At 38.6% G+C, this 15312-nt stretch overlaps 1 protein-coding gene across 1 annotated transcript in view; it reads right to left on the reverse strand.

Moving 5' to 3' along the window:
* The window catches only part of LOC105364383 (neuroligin-1), a 21505-nt gene that overhangs the window by 2449 nt on the left and 3744 nt on the right, over positions 1 to 15312 (reverse strand). The window contains exons 2-7 of the mRNA XM_011502298.1: positions 14260 to 14784; positions 12015 to 12164; positions 8393 to 8581; positions 5059 to 5321; positions 3556 to 3702; positions 360 to 769 (exon numbers count right to left, since the gene is read on the reverse strand). Coding sequence (XP_011500600.1) covers positions 360 to 769; positions 3556 to 3702; positions 5059 to 5321; positions 8393 to 8581; positions 12015 to 12164; positions 14260 to 14784 — 1684 coding nt within the window. The remainder of the gene's footprint in view (positions 1 to 359; positions 770 to 3555; positions 3703 to 5058; positions 5322 to 8392; positions 8582 to 12014; positions 12165 to 14259; positions 14785 to 15312) is intronic.

A 15312-nucleotide genomic window follows, 5' to 3' on the forward strand; every position in this document is an offset into this window, starting at 1 on the left:
GGGGGGGGGGGTGGGGGGGGGGGGGGGGGGGGGGGGGGGGAGATATACGCGGTTCGCTCGTTGGAAAAGCTTGAATTCTCATGTAAAATGGAGTGGCTTATTTAATGCAGTGGATCAATTAAGCGGACCGGGGGAGCTTACAGTTCTCAGTGCTTGGGAGGTAATTGGCCGAAGGGGGAGGGGGGGGGGGCGGGGGGGGCGGAAGGAACGCTTCGATAATTCGTTGCTCAATCGGTTTAATGCTATAAATAACGAAGCTCGGCACTTTGTAATTTGATCGACGCGAAAGCTTAGGATCTCCCGGTGCCATTAATCCACGGCCTTATCGGGGCGCTCGGGCGCGCAGCTGGCGAACTCACCCGCGGCGAATGAAGTTGGAGAGGTAGTGGACGAGCAGCCGTGAGAGACTCTCGTCCTCGGCGCTGTAGTTGTCAGGGTTATCCTCGGCCCGGAGGAGGGGCGTGCCCATAAAGTAAGGGAGTTCGTCGCCTTTTTGGCTCGGTCGCTTGCCCGGCTGGAAGTGGAGAAAGTAGCCGCGGCCACCGCTCGCCGAGTGAAGGAGCGCGAGCCTCAGGAGGGGCGCCGCGACTTGGCCGTCCCCCAGAAGGGCCAGCAGACCCTCGCAGATGGCGAGAGGACTGGACTCGGCGCGCTCCCAATCCGTGTACTCGTTGCGCAATGTCGAGTAAATCTCGTGGAGGTGGTAGCGGTAAGTGTTGCGGACGTATGTACGTAGGATCCTGTCTCGCCGCGTCTCGTTCAGTCCATTCTGTAAAGACATTTACATTTCTTTCGCCCTGGCTTAATTCTTAATTGCTTACGCTCGCCCGAGCGGATAGTTCGCTTCATGAGCGCAACTCGAGTTTCATACATCAATATCCAAGAGTTCTGTTGCGCTTTGTAGGTAGAGTCTTCGTTCAAAATTATGAATAAATAAATGCATTATTGGCTTATTAATTAGGGACGTGATGATGCATTTGATCATTTTTTTGATAAATGAAGAGTTAATACAATTTTAGAGCAAATTCACATTTTAAATATCTCAATTACAATTTTGTCAATAATAAGATATTTCGTTAAAAACAAAAACAAAAAACAAACAAAAACAAAAAACAAAATACAAAAAAAAAACAAAAAAAAACAAAAAAAAAAAAACAAAAAAAAAAAGACAGACAAAACAGAGAAGACAGCAAATCAATTTTACTATCTATTTTAGGCATAATATGAATATTTCATCAGAATTATTAGTTTGTGCTGTAGCAAATGGTAAATTTCATTATATTGGATGATTGACAAATTATCGGAAAGATTAAATTTCCGTGCATAAAGTAGTGCATAAAGACTAACCAATGAATGAATTACAAAATATGCATATATTCATTATGCAAAGAAATCAAGACATTTATTTATGGAATTAATTACGATTATTAATTAAAAATCAGCCCTTTATATATGTATCATTGATTCTTATGTCACTTGGAATTTATTGATAGATGAAACTATTGAAATTTCGATTGATAATCGGCAATGATTTAAAGTAACCATTGCTTTTCATTAATTGTGAAATGCCATTATGATAATTAATATTTTTTTATATATTGTGCATCGTTTGATAAATTCATAAATTATTGTCTTTCATGATGATTTAACATATCTTATTGTAAAAGATAATAATGTATTATAAAAAATTAACAAATAATTATGAAAATTACTATTAAATTAATAATGCTCTATAAGTTATTTTAATTTTCTAATTTTGTAAAAATTCATACAAACGAAATATGAAAATATTCAAATATTCAAGGATTTTACACGACATGCCATTTGTAATTTTTGTTAAGTTAAAAATGTTCGTTTCCCATTTATTCGTATGTAGGATTACCTTTAAAATTCGTACTTTCAAAAATAAACATTTTAACACATTATAAATCATGGTAATTATTTTCTTTCTTATAATCATCACTAAATTCAATTATTATCAATAAATCGAAATTCAATGTAACGCGAAAAACATAATTATATCATGCATAATACAGTATGAAATTTTTTTAAAGTACTTATAGTCTTTTTTGTAATTTAATCAAGATTACGCACTAAGTTTACAATTTTCTTCCCAATACACTATTTTTCCATGAATAATTAATATATAAAAATTTCAATCACGTTTCCATACTAATTATTGTCGTTTAAAAAATGTTTATATTTACATTTTTACAAACTAACATTAAATTTTTGTAATGTACGGTAACGACAATACGATGCTATTTACTTCATAAAATTTCGTTATGCTACTACTTAAAGAGAGAGAGAGAGAGAGAGAGAGAGAGAGAGAGAGCGTTAATTCAAGAGAAAATGTTAATCCAAAATAATCACTCTGCAAATTAAATAAACATAATCAGTTTTCAATGCTTTGTATACCTTAATTAATTAATAATATATTTAACGAATTTCATGAAATTATTAGAAAATATACTAATAATCTTCTTAATCCTTTATAAATACATTTCCATGAAATCATACTTTATAATAAAATATTAATTAATATAAGTTTGTTAGTTTTAATATATCTTTGAGTTTTCAAAAACTTAAACTAATGAAACTGATTATTATTTAAGCAAATTAAATTAAAACTTGAATATCGTATACCATAGTATTATATTATTTAACTTAATACATAATTTATGAATCTGTTTAAATTAATATCATTAATACAATGTAAAAGTGCATTATTAGAAAGTTTAATAATATGTATATGTATATATGTATATGTATACATTTTAACTACAAATTTTGCAAATTGCAGCGTAACGTTTACCGTATGCGTTTTATGAAAATATTATCAGAGATATTTTTGATTAATATTTTTATTGAAAATATATTGTTAAATTATGGAATGTATTAAAATGTTTATTTGTAAAACTTTGCCATATAATTGTAAAAATTATGCTGAATTCTATTGCATAAATAAAATATAATAATAGAATAAATTTTAAATAAATTTTCAATACATTAATAAACATCGATATGTTGCAGTTGCGAATTTAAGCTTTTGAATAAAAATCTAAATATGATATATAATTAGACATTTTGCTTAATATTCCAGACTGTTTTACTAAAAAAATGTATTACTAGTTGTCTATTACATTGAATGTGCAGATAATTAAGAAAACTTAGTTAATTTTAAGAGTTGTAAAAGCATAATGTTTTTTTCTCAAAATATTGTAACGAGAGACTTTTAAAAAGAAAATTTTTTAAATTATTAAAATAATGCACTAGGGTATATAGGACTTTTAATCATAAGAATTTTCTAAGATATAACTTGTGACTCGACCGTTCCTTTATGGCTACTTTTTTTTTTTTTTTTTTTCTTACAATATTTATTATATTGCTGTAATTTTATTGTCTCTGACAATGAAGAAGCACAATAAAAATGAAGTTGTTCTGAAGATTTTATTATACATTGCATTATAATCTGCTTAATTGAGTTGGCGTGTAGTTTAAACTGGGGAGAGCTAAGTAACATTAAAATACAATAATATTATTAATGAAATTTACCTCGAGATCTTGCTCTGCTAACTCTAGCCAAGCTTCGTCGGACGTGAGACCCATAAGTACATCTCGATCGCCAAAATTAGCAAACTCTGATCCCGGTCCTGGCATCAGTGGCATTAGTCCCGAAGACGCAACCGTGGGTTGAAAGCTCTGGAAAGTATTAGAACTATTAGTTTATTAATTTTTATTGGTATTGAGTTTTCGCAGCGTCACATACATTGAATTTAAAAGCCGGATTAAAAGTTGTTCGCTGCAACAACAATATATTTACATTAGATTTCAGTAACTAATTAAATGAAATTCCGTGTCCAACATACGAAAGGAAATTCTGCTTGATTACTTTAAGGCATACGTAATGTAATTTAACAAATATTTCTCCCAGAAACAGAAAATATATTTTGTTAGATTTATGGAAAGTTGTTAGATTTCAAATTGAATTATGCTGAAGGTAATTAAAAATTGTATATTGTTTTTTTTTTTTTTTTTTTTTTTCGGCCTTGTAGAGGAATAAAATTGCAATTCGAGAAATATAAGTACAATCGAAAACTCTATTATCAATTTAATTAGCAAGTATAATTTCAGTTAAATTTTTACTTCCATAACAAGTTTGATTAATTGTTAATTAAACTATTTTACAATTGTGTAGAACATAGTTGATATTTGATAAAGTTTTCAAGTATAATTAACATTAAATGCGAACGTTAAATTAAGCTTAGATTCATGTATATTGCAAATGAGCTTATTTAATAAAGATTAATCTTTGCCCGGATATAACAAATTATAATTTTTGCCGAGAATCATAACTTTATCGAATTGAAATGATTAATAAATATCGTATATTATATAATAAATAAAAGACAGTGTTAAAAGTATCTCTAAATACTTATTGCTATTATAAATTTCTTATGATGTGGATTGAATCTATTATTAGTAGGCTTGAAAATAAAAGAAAAAGAATATAAAAGAATAATATTTCATATGAACTTTGTAGCTTATCGTAAACAAAAAACTTTACAAAACTACAATTTCACCATTTTATCTGGTATTATTTATATCGAGTAAGAGAAAGATAGCTTTAGCCGTTTGTCGTCCTCTTCTTTTAATAAAGGATTTACATTTTATTTCATGAAATATCTCGAGATTTTTAATGATCGGAGGGAGAAAAAAAACGATTTCAGTAATAAAATTCGGTAGTGAATGTGAAGTCATACACGCGCGCGCGCTCGCGTTCGAATATCTAAAGTGGTTGGCATTGAATAGAAACGAAACCTCTTCTACTTTCATGGCTAAGAATATAAGAGTTTGAATGCCCGCCATAAAAGGCAATAATTTTATAACGAATTTAGAATAACGAAAACTCGTGCCGAATCTATAAAGTACATCTTGGTGCGATGCCGTTTGGCTCGGAGATGAAAGGAGCCCGATGAATGAAACCCGTCGTATCGGAAAATTGTCAAGTCGGCAACGAACACTCGCTAGCGAAGAAATATCGATAATCTGCCTTACCTGACTATTAACTAGGCCCTCGGGCAAAATGGCGCCATCGACGAAGGGGGCAAAGCCGGAGGTGAATCTCGGCACGTCGAGTTTCACTTCGAGAAGGTCCTCGACGTTGTGCTGCCGTAAGCAGGGCGCGACATCCTCAACCTCGACGTCGCCCGGACATCCCAGGATCTCGGCCACGCGGCGCTTAACCGCCAGAGGCTCGCGCTGTATCGCCCAGGGCGAAAGGGACGAGCCGCCCAAGAGGACAACACGCTCAACAAGCTCTGAGAAAAAGGAAATTGACGCCTCCTCGTAGCCACGTAATAGAAAACAAAACTTTTCGCGGTCGCCGCGAGCTGCCAAGTCGAGCTTTAAGAAATTATTATGCGCCCTGTATTACATGTATATATATATATATATATATATATATATATATATATATATATATATATGCGTAATGTCTAATTGAAGAGAGTGAAAATATTTGTTGCTGAATACAAATGGGCGGCTATTGTCGCGATATCGTGGAATATAATGGAATAAAAATAAGCACCGAGTTTTTACTCGATCGTTTGTAAAGATCGCATTTTATTACTTGCTGCGTCCTTTTTCCACGCTCCATCTCCATTTATCACGCTCACCTTGATATCAAATGGCTGTCAGCGACGATTTCGCGAAGGAGGAGCTTTCTAAGCGCGCCAATAAGCGTGAAAAGTAACGAATTAAATAAGCAAAGAAAAATTACGGCGATAATGCGATCGAGTGGTATTAGCATTTTTCTAAGTAAGATATACGAAACGATTTCTACCCACTTTTCTCCCGCCAAACGAACGATTGTCTCGTAATTGTAGTTAGGAAGGGCTAAAGCAATTAATTTTAACAAGTTATCTTTACTACGCGAATACAATGTCTCAAATCAGCTTTCAAGTTCCACGGTTCTTTAATATTTAGCAGCGATTTTTGCGTTAATAATATAGCGAAGCATCGGAGTAGGTGTCGAGTTATTTCTTTTAATGTTCTATTGTTTATGTCTCAGGCATTCCGACGGCTTATATATAATAATGAGAGGTCGAGTAAACAGTCGAGTATGTAGAAAGCCTATGTGAAATTACTGATGGCTTCGTCACTTGGCATGCAACGACTCGTGATAATTATTTAAAAAATTTGAACAAACCGACCGGCATAATAATGATAAAAGCCAGTCGTAGGAATCGGCCGCCAAAGCACAATATTTATTTCCCCTATATTTCACCCTTTGTCCAAAGGGGTGATAAATTTTCATTTAATATTTGCAAATATTGCGATTACCTGCATACCGATTAATTAGACCCTTGAGCTTAATGAAATAATGGCATTTTGAACATTTCGCAAAAGCATTTGATAATAATGAATAGCCGTGATTATCAGCGAGACCAATAATAGTCGGATTAATGATAGGGATGGTTGCGGCGGTGAGGCGGTGGTGAGGCGGAGGTGAGGCGGTGGTGAGGCGGTGGTGAGGCGGCGGTGAGGCGGTGGTGAGGCGGCGGTGAGGCGGTGGTGAGGCGGTGGTGAGGCGGCGGTGAGGCGGTGGTGAGGCGGAGGTGAGGCGGAGGGGAGAGAAAAAAGCAACAAAAGTACACAAAAGAAAAAGCAGTGCCGGCACGTAGAATTAATTTAGAAAAGAAACGAAAAAGTGCCATCCCAGCGGGTCCGTGGGTACGTGCGGAGAGCGAAATTTATCATCGACTAGGAGTAAGAGTGGAGCCGGAGAAAAGAAATCATGTTAAAAACGCGGAGGAAGCGAGCTCGTTTCTTCGCTTGCGGTTCTTGGCTCCGCACGTAAGGAGCGCATTACAGGCCGCTTTTTTCGTTTCTCTTTCTCTCTTACCTCTCTCTCTCTCTCTCTATTTTTTTTTTTTTTTGGTGTTTTTTTTTTTTTTTTTTTTTGTTTTCGTTTTTTTTTTTTTTTTTATTTTATTTTTTTTTGTTGTCGTTTTTTGTTTTTTGTTTTCTGTTTTGTTTTGTATTGTATTGTATTGTTTTTTTGACCGCGCCAGACAAAAGTCTAAGCACTTCTCATGAACGCATGCGGGGGGATGGAAGGGGAGGGAAGCGCAGGAGCACCTCAGAAGGTTCGTTAGCGAAATGGCAGTGCAATCCAGGCCAGCGAGATTGTTAGTGGATGCACGTCAGGTCAGAGCTCGCATACTCCAGATAGCTTGTTAAGGAAGTAGTGCGCCGACTTACCCCCGTGCCCGCGACACTCTTCTACCGCCCCGCCCCCCTCCCACCCCCAGTTCACCCCACTATCATCAGCTCTTCTCACTCTCTCTCTCTCTCTCACTCTCTCTCTCTCTCACTCTCGCTGTCTCTCTCGCTGTCTCTCTCGCTGTCTCTAGCCCCGTCGTCCAGTAAGCCCACATTTTTCAATTCGTTATTTCATCGTAAGGACTTGTATTCTTATTATGAACAAGGTACGTCGCGCCTTCCCTGTGTCCCTTTTCATTTCTTCGATCATCTTTTAATTCGCAACTAATAAACGATCTTTACTAAGGCTTATGTTTGCATTGGTTTATGCTTCTGGAAATTGTGCCTCGCGCAACTCGCGACATGGAATTGCAAAAAATTTACATTGATTTCGGCCCGTCATTTTTATTTATCTATAATCTTAAATTTTTAACTCGTTGCCGCGATTGTTCCTTCGAAGCTCCTGAAGCTATTAAAAATAGTCTTACTAAACCGTTGAACCAAATAATCGAGTGATTAAAAGGAAAAGAAAAATATATTATTTTTCGTGAACCAAGCTCAGAGTTACTTTATCAATAAAATTAACAATTCCACCATCAAATACATGTATAATTATTATATATATTGAATTATACTTCTGTGCGGACAGTGAAAAATATTATAAACTTACGTGTCTGAGTAAAATATACGCAATACACGCGTATTACAATCAGCATATAAAAATAAAAATTAATTCTTTTATCTTTACGGCAAAAAATTTACAAGTTTTATTTACTTTACTTAATAAAGTAATATTGTGCGTACAGAATAACAAGGCATTTAATATATTTTCCACGTAATTCTACGTTTTTTTTTTTAATCGGAACATAACCGCGTGAAATTAAATCAATAATTAAACGTTAGCTTTCACGTAAATCCCTCGGTAATGGAAAATTTACGGCAATAATAAGGTGTTATTAAATTTGTGATGAGCTGCTCCTTTCGCAATTAGACTAAGCCATATGTGTATTAATTACAAAATAAAAGCAGCTCGCTAAACGAATGACAAAAGTTGAATATTAATCTACGTCATTGTGCACAGTGAATCGCACGGATAAAAAAGTAGTAACGAGTGAGTAACGAGTACCTTTGGCCATTGGCGAAACGGCAAGGAAGTTTGCAAGTGCAGCGCCAGTCCCGTGGCCCAGGAGGGTTAATCGATTGGAATCTCCACCAAATGCAGGCAAATTCTCTCGTAGCCAATGTACCCCAGCCACGAGGTCCATGAGTCCGTAATTGCCCTGCGCACTTCCTTTCGTACTTGTTTTCAAGAAACCTACGCTCAACAGGCAAAAAGCACATTTTCCGGTCGTTCTCCCTTTTTCTTTATGCGCCGATTGTTATATATATATATATATATATATGTGTGTGTGTGGGTGTGTGTGTGTGTGTGTGTATGTATTATTTTTTTTTTTTTAATAATTTATAATGATCATGGACTGCTCTTGATTCTTCAGAATCACGAATTTGATGAAGGAAGATGAGCCATAAGGATTTTATTGCTTTATGTATGCGGAGTAAATGAAATTGTGGAGAATGACGCGAGTAATGAAGCAATTTCAGCACTTGTTGAATATTACTATTAAATACCACTACTTTGTCAAATTAGCCTAATGTTGAATTTAAATATTATTATATTTCACCTCAGCTGAAAATTCATCAACTTTGTAACACATTCCCTTTATTGTGCATTATTTTTTTTTCTTTTCGTTATGTCAGATTCTTTATTTTATTTCATTAATTTTTTTATTTATTTATTTATCGTTGATCTTTACAGCCCATAGTGTTGGCAATTGATTTATACAAGGAAGTGATAAATAACAGCAAATAAAAGATAATATAAAAAACTGTTTATTCGATGAATTCAGAGAATAGCCTTTTACAAAAGCAACATTGCACCTGAGCCTGCGTATATTCACATTCAATACTAGGGTTGCAAATATATTTGTCAAAAAATTTAATGGATATCGCGCCGATGATTTGTTTTGCATTATGAATATCATTTGCGAGTAATGTCTACTTACTCTAAGCTGCTACGCATTGTTTATAAAAGTAATCACTGTGATAAATGATGCACTCCACATAGGCATACGAAGAATCGGGGCAATTGTAAAGCTGAAAAGTTTTTTCATTTTTTTTCTTTTGGCTGTTGTGATTTTTCTTTTCTTTTTGAGAGACGCTCGATTGAAAACATTTCAATGCTCTCGTGAAAAATTCAGCGGGAGAAGAGGGAAGGTTTTTGACATTCTCGTCACAGGGCTACTATGATATTTAAAGTGCTAAGATTACAGATCTCGGTCTTGGCCGGATAAGTGGTGAAAAATTACTAGCTATTGTGTTTTCCGTTAACTAAAGCTCCGTCATTTATAAACGGAAAGGGTTAAAGAACTCTTGTGTTATATGTGAATCTCAAAAAAAAGAAAAAAAAAAAAAGAAAAATTAAACAAAAGAAGAAAACGATGACCTCTCGGTAACGAGTAGATATTATACTGGGGGGGGGGGGAGGTGACAGTGAGATGGAGGGTCATGTAAATGAGAAGCGACTAATGTCCGATGTTTGTTAAGGTTTACATAAGGGAAAAGGGTCGAGAGGCCCACTGCGATCTTCGGCATTCAGTTTATTAATTAAACGATAAAATATTCAAGGAACGATTAGCCGGTGAATAAAAACCGTCGCCCCACCATCGAACGTCAAAGTGTAAAGACAAACGAGGAAGCCCACAAGTATACGCAAACTTTAGCATCGTTTTCTTTTTGCAATAGCTTCTTTTTATTTTATGCTTGTCGTCTCGTCCCCCATCCGCGGCCCCTCCCCCCGCATCTTTCGTCCCCTTTGATGAGCACACGCGAGGAGGAGCTTCTTTTTTTCTCGACCCGTTCCCCGTATGGTCGATGAAAGAGATGCTTGATAAGGTGTTTTCGAGACGGAAGCACGCACACTGTTAAATCCCATTGACAGTACAAAAGTGCATATTGAATAATTAACGCTGAGGCTTATATTATGGAGTTGAATTTGGGTATAGCTTTTTTCCTTTTCCCTCTCATCATCTTCTTCGTCTTCATCATCATTTTCGTCATCTCCCAACTGGTCGTTGTGCTGCCTACCTACTTCCCCTCCTCCGACTCATCTTTTTCCAACTATATCTTTTCAGTATTCGTTTTCTTTTTTTATGTTTTGTCTATGCCTTAATAAAAGGCTACTGCCCCCCCCCGCCCCTCCAGTCGTTAAGAAGACGTTGGATTTGTCAACACGTTTTCAGGCTTTTATCTACGGTTGATTTTTTTCACTAAAGTTTCTGTCGCCCCTGACAAAAATCCATATTCTGAAACTGATTTTCAATGAAAATATTTGACGACCACCCGTTTTAAATAATCTTTCTGAAAACATCGCCTAGATGATCCAAGCACTCAAGACTCAAAGCAATAGAAGTTAGAAACCACATTTCATAAAACTTACTTTCGTATAAATCCTAGGCGGATTTGACATTTATAGGTTTACGGAAGGGACGTTGTATCATATGTAAAAGACTTATCGTTAATTTTTTGTTTTGTTTTGTTTCAACAACGTGCGTTCGTGCATATATGTAGTTATAAACAGGTATCTAAAGAATGTGCACGATGTATTAGTTGATATTTTCGCAAAGTATTATATAATCGAACTTCAAAGTTGTATAAAAAAAAAAAAAAAAAAAAAAAAAAAAAAAAATGATGTCGAAAAGAATCAGAGGCGGATCGAACACTCGGCCTTTAGCTAAAATGAAAAAAAAACTTGCAAAGGTTAAAAAAAAAAAAAAAAAATAAGGAAAAGAATTTAATTTTTATGTACACTTAATGTCACTGGGTAATATCTTAAGTAAATATTTATTAATAGTGGCGAAGCATCATATCGAGGCTGGATGAAAATTCAAGAGGATGCATTTTTCCGAGCAAAGTTGATTTAAGCTCGTAAAAATCATCGATTGCCTCGAGCTTGTCTCTACCTTTCTTACTTTTGACTTTCCAAGGATTCGGAAATAATGGTTCTGCCGAAATGGATAAAAGAAGCATAATAACTGCAACAACTGAATTGAAAAGTTGATGGAAAAAGTACGGAGGTAAAGGATGAGGCTTATACTCTTTGTTAGGCAACGTTGCGAGGGAACGACGTAACCCGCATCACGTTTGACCGCCTTTATCATCCTCCATTTGTAAAGATCAAGCACCGTTTAATCGAATGTGATGGCCGGGGAGGGGAGAGGGTGTTATCGAGCCCTCAAGCCACGAATTATCCGAATATCGTTAACAAAAAGGAAAAATGAAAAAATCCCACCTCAAGGACATTAATATTGCAACTTTCCATTTGGAAAGTTTTTCATTCTGTTCACTCGTGATTTTGGAAAGCCTACTACTTCAAGCCATTACCTAATTTATTGAAATCGTAGGATGAAGGGATGAGCGGTTGGCGAAATCGATCGTTTATTTCGCTCCCTCTTTGCCCGAGCAAATGCTCCTATCGGCTGTAAAGAAATTCTCAACGCCCGAGTACGTAAACCATACCTCGACATGTCAAATAATCAGGCATCGCAGACGCATTCCAAGGCCATTCAAATATCACTCGGCAAATGACACTCGGCAAGATGATTACGTACCATCGACGAGAGGCGGCTAATTTGCGTTTGCACTAATCAATGTACGCGCTTACAGAGCGAAATGTAAAGTCGTGAGCTTACCTAAAATACCTAGACGAAAGTTGATGGAGACAACTATAAGCCGTCCATGCGCTGCCAGGGCGGTTCCGTCCAGCGGATTCCCAGCTCCCCATGAATAAGAGTCGCCATGAACGAGTAGCAAAGCCGGCAGCAGATCCGACGTGCTGCTACCTACAATGCACGGTATTTATTATTCTATTATTTAGTGATTTGAGTGACCTCGGAAACTTAGTACCCGCGCCCCACAGGAGCTCCAGCACCTTCGCAGCGCGGACTCTTTATTTTGCCAGGGTCATTAGGTAGCGAGGCGAGTAGCCGGATCGTGTAGCGGAGCACTTAATTATTCATGAGCTTTTGGCGCGCTTTTCACGCACTCGCGAAAGTGACTACGAGGTTGATGGATACGAGCTAGCCATCTCGTCTCTCTCCTAAGGTTTCTCGAGCAAATAGCGTTAAAAGCATTAAAAGAAGTTGAGCGGGTAGCTCCCGCCGGCCAAATAAACAGAATGGCCAAGTGAACAGTATAGGAATGGTGCGCAGCGCGCGTCTTAGCCGAGATTAACGAGATGACATTTAGTTGCGTTTAGCAGAGCGCCGCTGGGGATGATCTTTGGTGACCTGGCACGAGGCCGCCTCACTCCCGCGGTGCTTGCAGCATCATTGTTCCGAAATCACTGCAATGCACTACGGAATTGAGGAGGCAACGCGCCCTCGTTTGGAAGTGACCGTCCTCCTGGGTCTCCTTCCTCCTTCCATTCTCCGTTATCTTCCTCGTCGTCTTGTGCAACAGCCATTTTAATTAATCCCTTTGACGTGCTTCGTTCATCCCTCTACCCCATCGCCACCCTCCACTCTCTCACTCTCTCACTCTCTCACTCTCACTATCTCACTATCTCTCACTCTCACTATCTCACTATCTCTCTCTCTCTCTCACTCTCTCTCTCTCTCTCTCTCTCTCTCTCTCTCTCTCTCTGCGTGATAGGAGGAGCGCAAACGTACGCTCGCGCGCAACAGTCTGTCCCATTTCATAATATACAAATCGCGAATCTTATCGCCGTCTTCGTTATAACATCCGTGATAGCGTAAGTTTATAAAGAACCCGCGTTATCTCCCCGGGGTAAGTGCGAAGCCCGTGACGACGCGATGTCGCACTCATACTACTTTAAAATAGGGCAACTAACTAACACGTTGCGATAATTTCCACTCTCTCACACTCTCTCTCTCTCTCTCTCTCTCTCTCTCTCTCTCTCTTTGTCAGACTTATCGTATACGAGTATGAGCTCGTACATGCGTGAGCTCGCTTGTTCCGCTGCGCGCTCGCTCACTTTCCCTGAGAATGAAAATTATTACACGTGCCCTCGTTTTAAAAACTTTGCTTTCGAATCACGACGTCCTTTACTATTCGAATGCGGCACTCGGCCGTCTACTACTACTTTTGCAGGACATCATTCAATTGGGTCATGAGATAAATTCATTGACTTCAATATCTTCGTATTAACGTTCGTAAATTGAATCGTAGCACATAACTGTATGGACTACCCTATTTTCAATATTATTTTGATACAATTTTATTTGCGTTATTTCATAAAGTTGGAATATCATGGAACATGTGTTCGCGAACGTAAAGTAACTTATTCTTTTATGAAAAGTCGAATTATTACGTGAAATTCGTATTCGAGCTCGAATTTATTCCTAAGAATTTTTAGTACTTCCATATAAAGTATCGATTGCTCTTTTGGCACATTTTTAAGCTTCGCCAATTTTAACGGCATTAGATTCGTATCCCTATTACTTTAAAGACGATTATTTTTTTTTCATCAATTTTTCTTTAACTGTACATTAAATTTTTCTTCAACATAAGGCAGCGTCGAACGCGTAATGAAATTACAACAATTGCTCGTACTTCAATGACTTATCGATTTTTCAATAATATTTCCTCGGCACAAATTCACCGAAGCTTAAATGACACTCAATTGTAAATTCGCTATTAGCAATTCTTCTTCGGTTATTATTGCATATCGCCGAATAGATACAAAAACATTAAGAGAGTCGGTTGAAGCACCGACTTTTAATAAAGAATATCGGCCAAGAAGATCGCGTTATGACATATCGATAATGTTCTAATCTAGCAATTAATTAATTTTGTTTAAATTTTTTCTTGGCTTATCTCTCTCTCTCTCTCTCTCTCTCTGTCTCTCTCTCTCTGTCTCTCTGCTGTGAGCCATCGTTTAAATGAATTAAATGAATTCAATTGAAAGTAACGAACCTGGGTGAGGAGGAGGGGCTGCGGCCGCGGGTAGGCTCGCGCCCGGCGGCCTCGGCACGTACAGATTGAGGTAAAGGCAGTCTTCGCTCTGGTTGGCCAGAAGGGGCCCGACCCTCCCCAGGTAGGCCTTGAGCCCTCGAGGCATGCTGGGGTCCGGGGACGGGGGCCGCTGGGGGCAGACCGGGGGCATGGTGTCGGCGAGGCGAGTGCCGCGCCACGGCGACGGGGTGATCGGTGGCATGTAGCGAAGGGAGCCGAGGGGCGGCGTCGCGTACGGCACCCCGAGGTAGACCTCGACCGAGGCCTCGCCCGCGGCGCGCGCCACGACGCCCCGGAGGCTCCCGTAGCGCGTGCGCACCAATCGCGTGCTGTACTTCTGCTGGTTGGGTCCGCCGGCGACGAGGCCCCAGGCTGGCCCGAGGCCCAGCAGAAGGCCCACCATGGCCAGGGCCCAGTGCCGCCTCCTGGATCGATCCCTGGCCTCATCGGCCTTCCCGCTCCTATGGCCATATTCCGCAGCGCTGCCTGCGGGAGACTATCCATTAGGTTTATCGGCTAGGAGAAAGGTGACTGACTGCCCACTGGCTGGGCCCCAAAGCTTCGCGATGCATAAAAAGCGCGCCTCCGACACATCCCTCCCCCACCCCTCCCCGCAACATCACAAACCCCACCCGACCCCACTCGATCCTCCCTCTTTAACATGTACTCAGGCACGCGCGCACGCACGCACGCACGTACGCACGCACGCATAATCCACCTTCGATCCACCCCACCGACGACGACGACGACGACCGACGTTGCATTCCAGCGGATTCACACTCTCGCGTGCTCGTTGCATCGTCCCCAACATACTATGCACTCGTATTTGCTTACTCTGATTCTTATAATAATCAATTTATATTTACAACGAATGGCATAATATCCACTGGAAATCCTTACTAAAAGACGGACACTCGTATGCATCCAATTAACGCTTTTCTACTTGCGACAGTGCCAAACTACTTTTAACAAAATATTTTTATCGACGAATCTTTTTTCATAGCTTCGATAGCG

Source organism: Ceratosolen solmsi, unplaced genomic scaffold, assembly GCF_000503995.2.
Source record: "Ceratosolen solmsi marchali unplaced genomic scaffold, CerSol_1.0 scaffold10, whole genome shotgun sequence".
In the NCBI taxonomy this organism is placed as follows: domain Eukaryota; kingdom Metazoa; phylum Arthropoda; class Insecta; order Hymenoptera; family Agaonidae; genus Ceratosolen; species Ceratosolen solmsi.